The sequence below is a fragment of the Coregonus lavaretus genome, assembly GCF_964263955.1.
Source record: "Coregonus lavaretus genome assembly, chromosome: 7".
Taxonomy (NCBI): domain Eukaryota; kingdom Metazoa; phylum Chordata; class Actinopteri; order Salmoniformes; family Salmonidae; genus Coregonus; species Coregonus lavaretus.
Genome location: NC_139994.1, coordinates 1862587 through 1870717, shown reverse-complemented (window position 1 = coordinate 1870717; position 8131 = coordinate 1862587). Strand labels below are relative to the sequence as shown.

The following is an 8131-nucleotide window of genomic DNA, read 5'->3' as shown; positions in this document are numbered from 1 at the left end:
GTGCCACTAGAGATCCTGGTTCGAATCCAGGCTCTGTCATAGCCGGCCGCGACCGGGAGACCCATGGGGCGGCGCACAATTGGCCCAGCGTCGTCCGGGGTAGGGGAGGGAATGGCCGGCAGGGATGTAGCTCAGTTGGTAGAGCATGGCGTTTGCAACGCCAGGGTTGTGGGTTCGATTCCCACAGGGGGCCAGTATGAAAAAATAATAATGTATGCACTCACCAACTGTAAGTCGCTCTGGATAAGAGCGTCTGCTAAATGACTAAAAATGAAAAATGAAATAAAATACCGGTAGCTTTGTAACCCTAGTCATTCCTTCCAAGGACTGTGTATCAGAATCTCCCTTTTTATCTAAATACAAAGCTAGATTTACCCAGGTCAGGTTTTAAAAATGCCTATTTTTGAACAGTCACAGTTTACTTGTCCATGAGGCCAATGACAGCTTGTTTGATAGCCTGTTGACCATATTGCAGAATCTAAATCACGCTAGCTGTTCCATTTCTCATATGGCCCACGATACAGCAAATCAGATCTGGCCATCGCTAGGTCAGATAATCAAGTTAGACGTGGCAAGTCACATGATCATTTAATCAGGAAGTAAGGGCTGTATTCTGCACAGGTCAGCTGCCAAAAACATTAAGGCTTCATCCCAAATTGCACCCTATTCTCTATGGGCCCTAGTCATAAGTCTAGGGAACAGGGACAAAGCTTGTACCATAAAAGTTAATATAAGTAGTTCAGGGTAACAGCTAGTAGTACAGGTCTCATACAACAGTATGCTACAGTATGCTAAGCTAACAATGACCTGTTTGCCTCTGCTACAGTATATGCTAAGCTAACAATGACCTGTTTGCCTCTGCTACAGTATGCTAAGCTAACAATGACCTGTTTGCCTCTGCTACAGTATGCTAAGCTAACAATTACCTGTTTGCCTCTTCTACAGTATGCTAAGCTAGCAATGACCAGTTTGTCTCTGCTACAGTATGCTAAACTAGCAACGACCAGTTTGCCTCTGCTACAATATGCTAAGCTAGCAACGACCAGTTTGCCTCTGCTACAGTATGCTAAGCTAGCAACGACCAGTTTGCCTCTGCTACAGTATGCTAAGCTAGCAACGACCAGTTTGCCTCTGCTACAGTATGCTAAGCTAGCAACGACCAATTTGCCTCTGCTACAGTAGGCTAAGCTAGCAACGACCAGTTTGCCTCTGCCACATTTGCCATCGTAGTACAAAACACTTTCTTTCATTGAACTACATACAGCTCACACCAAAACTCTCTCCCTGTTTTCTCTGCTTCACCTGTAGGATCTCCATCACCTCATCATGACTAGTGTGTCTGTTCATCAATCAATCAAATTCACATGTATTTTATAAATCCCTTTTTACATCAGCAGGTGTCACAAAGTGCATTACAGATACCCAGCCTAAAACCCCAAAGAGCAAGCAATGCAGAGGCAGAAGCACAGTGGCTAGGAAAAACTCCCTGGAAGGCAGGAATCTAGGAAGAAACCTAGAGAGGAACCAGGAGGATCTATTCATCCACTTTTGAATGAGAAACATTGACTACAGAAAACGAGCTGGGCAAGCTGGAGCAGAAACTGAAGTGGACCTTCTCACCTGTATGACCTCCACCAGGACTACAAATCCCATGTCTCACCTGTACGATCTCCAGCATCTCATCACGGCTGATGTACCCATTCCCATCCAGGTCATACATGCTGAAGGCCCACTTAAGTTTCTGCTCCAGCTTTCCCCGTGACGTGACACTCAGCGCGATGATGAACTCCCGGAAGTCGATGGTGCCGTCATTGTTTGTGTCGAACGTTCGGAAGACGTGCTCAGCGAACTTGGAGGCATCTCCGTAAGGGAAGAAGTTGGCGTAGATTTTCTTGAACTCCTCTACGTTCAGGTTGCCACTGGGACAGTCCTTCAGGAAGCCCTGGGGGATGGAGGGAGAGACAAGATTAAATATACAGTATGTCATAGAATGACCTATTCTACCCTGAGAGAGAGAGATGGAGGATGTCAATGTGCTTGGAAATGGTAAGCAATATGGTGATAACTGATAATGTATCCAATCATTTCATAGGTGAATAGTCATTAAAGGAAATGACCAAGACCTCCGGGTCCACGCCAACATCCTCTCTCACAGCTAACAGATTGTGTAGATAATGACCATGGCTTTAGATCAAACCCAGTGATGTCAATGATGACACAAAATACATTTACTACGGCCTTCTGGGAAAATGTATGTGACAATACGAAAAATATATCACACCGCCCCAAGCGATAAAGAGATTGATCAGAACACAGAGCTCTCTTTATAATGACACAACAATCATAACTATGTCACCATAGAATCCTGGGCTTATGTCACTTCATACCAAGGTTGTGGAGCCCTCACTCCACTGCCAACACCAGCAGAGAGTACACCACTCTCTTAGGGTTACGGTTAAAGCAGATACTTTACGTCCCAGCATTTAATCTATGGCGACATTACAATGGTGTTAAAACACAACAGTGTTTATCTACTGCAGCTGGAGGCTGCACCCTGCTACTACTACTACTACTACTACTACTACTGATACTACTACTGATACTACTACTAATGCTACTACTACTACTACTACTACTACTACTACTACTGATACTACTACTACTACTACTACTACTACTACTGCTACTACTACTACTACTGCTGCTGCTACTACTACTACTACTACTACTACTGATACTACTACTACTACTACTACTACTACTGATACTACTACTACTACTACTACTACTACTACTACTACTGCTACTACTACTACTACTACTGCTACTACTACTACTACTGATACTACTACTACTACTACTGATACTACTACTACTACTACTACTGATACTACTACTACTAATGCTACTACTACTACTACTACTACTACTACTACTACTACTACTACTACTACTACTACTACTACTACTACTACTACTACTACTACTACTACTCCTGCTACTACTACTACTACTCCTGCTACTACTACTACTACTACTACTACTACTACTACTACTTATGCTACTACTACCACTACTACTACTACTACTACTGCTACTACTACTACTACTACTAATGCTACTACTACTACTACTGCTACTACTACTACTACTGCTACTAGTACTACTACTACTACTACTACTACTACTACTGCTACTACTACTACTACTACTACTACTACTGATACTACTACTACTGATACTACTACTACTACTACTACTACTACTACTAATGCTACTACTACTACTACTACTACTAATACTACTACTACTACTACACCTACTACTACTACTTTGAATGTTGTAGTTATTAATTGTCCCATCAACGATTACCCATATTAGCAAACATATTTCATTTCAAATGTCAAATTTCTCTAGTAGGTTATTTATCGTAATATCAGCTAAATGTCTACTATAAGTGGCCGGTTTGGTCGGTGTCGATAACTTTTGATTTATCGTCCCAGCTCTAATTTATCTGCCATAAGAGGCTGGGGGAGAGAGGTTAAATATCATGTAGACACAAGATGTCATTTAAAGAGGTGATTACATTACATTATAGACGCCAGCGGGTCTCTGAGGTGGGACGTTATGTCATACTGCCTGCCTTTCCTGGTATTAAACTATGTAGCCTATCGGTAGTGCTAAGTAGTTTGCTTGGTCATTAAAGGCTTAATAAGTAATATGATGAAAACCTGTGGAACAGAAGAGTCTTGTATCAGGATAATTACACATATAGGATCTCTATGATCAAAACAGTGTGTGATCCATCTACAGTGTGTGTGTGTGTGTGTGTGTGTGTGTGTGTGTGTGTGTGTGTGTGTGTGTGTGTGCGTGTGCGTGCGTGCGTGCGTGCGTGTGTGTGGGTGTGTATGTGTGTGTGTTTGCTTCAAGTTAATTTTTTTGGGTCACATGCACAAGTAGAGTGAAATGCCATTCTTGCAAGCTCTAACCCCAACAATGCAGTGAACAATATCAATGTAATACTAAAAAATAACAAGGTAGAACAAAAACACATTAAATATAAAAATAAGAAAGTTCCAGTATCATATTAACAATGTGCAGGGATACTGGAGTGATGGAGGTAGATATGTATAGGGGTAAGGTGACTATATACAGGGTCAGTTCCAGTACCATATTAACAATGTGCAGGGATACTGGAGTGATGGAGGTAGATATGTATAGGGGTAAGGTGACTATATACAGGGTCAGTTCCATACCATATTTACAATGTGCAGGGATACTGGAGTGATGGAGGTAGATATGTATAGGGGTAAGGTGACTATATACAGGGTCAGTTCCAGTACCATATTAACAATGTGCAGGGATACTGGAGTGATGGAGGTAGATATGTATAGGGGTAAGGTGACTATATACAGGGTCAGTTCCATACCATATTTACAATGTGCAGGGATACTGGAGTGATGGAGGTAGATATGTATAGGGGTAAGGGGACTAGGCAACAGGATATTTGATAAACAGAGTAGCAGCAGCTTGTATGTGAGTGGGAGTACGTGTGTGTAGAGTGAGTAGAAATGTATGTGCATATTATGTGTGAGTGATCAGATGATGGAGTGAGTGTGTGTGTGAGTTTGTAGGGTCCTGTGAGTGATTTGCATAGAGACAGTGTAAAAATAAGAATAAAGTACAAGGGTCCACTCAGATAGTGTAGCCATTTAGTTAGCCATTTTGTTAGCTATTTAGTTAGCCATTTAGTTAGCCATTTTGTTAGCCATTTTGTTAGCTATTTAGTTAGCCATTTTGTTAGCCATTTTGTTAGCTATTTAGTTAGCCATCTTGTTAGCTATTTAGTTAGCCATTTTGTTAGCCATTTTGTTAGCTATTTAGTTAGCCATTTTGTTAGCCATTTTGTTAGCTATTTAGTTAGCCATTTAGTTAGCTATTTAGCAGTCTTATGGCATGGGGATGGAAGCTGTTCAGGAGCCTGTTGGTGTCAGACTTGATGTACCGGTACAGTTTGCCATGCGGAAGCAGAGAGAACAGTCTATGGCTTGGGTGGTTGGAGCCTTTAACAATTTTCAGTGCCTTCCTTTCACACCGCTTGGTATAGAGGTCCTGGATGGCAGGCAGCTCGGCCCCAGTGATGTACTGAGCTGTACGCACTACCCTCTGTAGCGCCATGCGATGGAGGGTGGTGCTGTTGCCATACCAAGCAGTGATGCAGCCAGCCAAGAGGCTCTCAATGGTGCAGCTGTAGAACTTTATGAGGATTTGAGGGCCCCCATGCCAAACCTTTTCACGACTGTGCACGTGTCTGTGGACAATTTTAAGTTCTTAGTGATGTGGACACAGAGGAACGTGAAGCTCTCGACCCGCTCCACTACAGCCACGTCGATGTGGATGGGGGCGTGCTCGCCCCCCAGTTTCCTGCAGTCCACTATCAGCTCCTTGGTCTTAATGACGTTGAGGGAGAGGTTGTTGTTCCGGCCCCACAATGCCAGGTCACTGACCTCCTCCCTGTAGGCTGTCTCATCGTCACCGGTGATCAGGCCTACCACCGTCGTGTCATCAGCAAACTTGATAATGGTGTTGGAGTCGTGCGTGGCCACGCAGTCGTGGGTGAACAGTGAGTACAGGAGGGGACTAAGCACACACCCTTGTGGGGCCCCCGTGTTGAGGGTCAGCGTGGTCGGAGGTGATGTTTGTAAGTCGCTCTGGATAAGAGCGTCTGCTAAATGACTTAAATGTAAATGTTGCCTACCCTCACCACCTGGGGTCGGCCCTTCAGGAAGTCCAGGATCCAGTTGCAGAGGGAGGTGTTCAGAACCAGAGTCCTAAGCTTGATGACGATAATCGTGTTAAATGCTGAGCTGTAGTCAATGAACAGCATTCTCACATAGGTATTCCTCTTATCTAGGTGGGTTAGGGCAGTGTGGAGTGCAATTGAGATTGCGTTGTCTATGGATCTGTTGAGGCGGTACGCACATTGGAGTGGGTCTAGGGTGGCTGGGATGGTGGAGTTAATGTGTGCCACAACCAGCCTATCAAAGCACTTCATGATTACAGAAGTGAGTGCTACAGGGCGGTAGTCGTTGTGGCATGAAGCCTTAGAGTTCTTGGGAACAGGAATGATGGCGGTCATCTTAAAACATGTGGATGATTACAGACTGGGACAAGGAGAGGTTGAAAATGACTGTGAATATGCCTACCATCTGTTCTGCACATGCTCTGAGAATGCGCCCTGGAATACCATCGGGCCCTGTGGCCTTGCGGGTGTTGACCTGATTAAAGACTTTACTCACGTTGGCCTCAGAGAGCAAGATCATAGTGGGACATCTTGTACTTGTTCCTGTCCTCAGACGTAGCCCCAGGGTTGTCTGGGATAGCCCTGTGTGTGGTAGCTCTGTCCTTTAGTTTAGCGCCAACCTCAGTGTTAACCCAGGGCTTTTTGATTGGGGAAGCAGCGAACCTTAACTGTGGGGATGCATTTCCTAATGAAGCCGGTGACAGAGGTGATTAGCTTGTCGACGTTATCTGCAGAGTCCCAAAACATATATTCCAGTCAGCGTTAGCAAAGCAGTCCTGTAGCACGTTCAAACGTTCTTGTCGGTTGTAAGAAATGGAGAAAATGAAGTTAAAATAAACAACAAAATAATGACAAAATAGCACAGTTGGGTCGGAGCTTGCAAAACGGCTGCCATCAGTACGGCGCTATCTTATCTGTGTGCCTGTGTTTTTGTGTGTGTGTGCCTGTGTGTATGTGTTTTTGTGTGTGTGTGTGTGCGTGTGTGTGTGTGCGTGCGTGCGTGCGTGCGTGCGTGTGTGTGTGCGTGCGCGCGCGTGCGTGCGTGTGTGTGTGTGTGTGTGTGTGTGTGTGTGCTTGTGTACTATGTAGTGACCTTGTACCACTCCTGTAGTTCATGGTCAGAGAATTCAGTGTTCTCTCTCAGGTCCTGAAGCATCTCTGGCCGTAGCTTGCTGTTCTGTTTCCCCATGGCAACGATACAACACCGTGGCGACACACACTCGGTCTCCGAGACGACCTCAGCGATGGACTACAGCGGCAACAACACCTACCGGGCCCCTGGTCACAACCTGCCAATCACAGAGAAGAGAGAGTGTGAGTGACAAATCACAGAGAAGAGAGAGAGTGAGTGACCAATCACAGAGGAGAGAGAAAAGGTCAGCGACCAATAAAATCAGGAAGCAATCTGAAACCAAAGAATCAATGACAGAAGTGTCTATGGGCTGTAACCATGACTACAGGGGTCTGCTGTCCAATCAAAGGTCATCCCCACAGCAGTGACCAAGACCTACAGTGTCTTCAGAAAGTACTCACACCCCTTGACTTTTTCCACATTTTGTTGTGTTGCATCCTACATTTAAAATGGATTAAATGTCAAAGTATAATTATGTTTTTAGAAAGTCTTACAAATTAATAAAAAATAAAAAAGCTGAAATGTCTTCAGTCAATAAGTATTCAACCCCTTTGTTATGGCAAGCCTAAATAAGTTCAGAAGTAATAATGTGCTTAACAAGTCACATAAGTTGCACTCTGTGTTCAATAATAGTGTTTAACATGATTTTTGAATGACTACTTCATCTCTGTACCGCACACATTAGCCTATCAGCATACCACCCTGCATCCCACTGCTGGCTTTCTTCTGAAGCTAAGCAGGGTTGGTCCTGGATGGGAGACCAGATGCTGCTGGAAGTGGTGTTGGAGGGCCAGTAGGAGGCACTCTTTCCTCTGATCTAAAGAAAAAATATCCCAATGCCCCAGGGCAGTGATTGGGGACATTGCCCCAGGGCAGTGATTGGGGACATTGCCCTGTGTAAGGTGCTGTCTTTCAGATGGGACGTTAAAGGGGTGTCCTGACTCTCTGTGGTCACTAAAGATCCCATGGCACTTATTGTAGGTGTGTTAACCCTGGTGTCCTGGTTAAATTCCCAGTCTTGACCTCATACCATCATGGCCACCTAATCATCCCCAGCTTCCAATTGGCTCATTCTTCTCCGCTGTAACTATTCCCCAGGTTGATGCTGTAACTGTGTTCTCAGTCATCTTACCTGGAAAAATAAACACATACCATTATCTTTAAAGTCCCTCAATTGAGCAGTTACAGAGATTAAT

The 8131-nt window shown here is 44.3% G+C and overlaps 2 protein-coding genes across 2 annotated transcripts in view; one reads left to right on the top strand and one right to left on the bottom strand.

The window, feature by feature from the left end:
- Positions 1 to 8131, top strand: part of LOC311131838 (keratinocyte-associated protein 3-like) — a gene marked incomplete at its 3' end in the record, with an annotated part of 169441 nt that overhangs the window by 16560 nt on the left and 144750 nt on the right. The window lies entirely within an intron of this gene.
- Positions 832 to 6766, bottom strand: LOC311132624 (hippocalcin-like protein 1). Its single transcript, XM_084165870.1, has 2 exons — positions 6300 to 6766; positions 832 to 1942 (listed from the first exon to the last, which is right to left on the bottom strand). Exons 1-2 carry the CDS (start codon positions 6321 to 6323, stop codon positions 1535 to 1537), a joined length of 432 nt encoding a protein of 143 aa, XP_084021996.1. The 5' UTR covers positions 6324 to 6766; the 3' UTR covers positions 832 to 1534.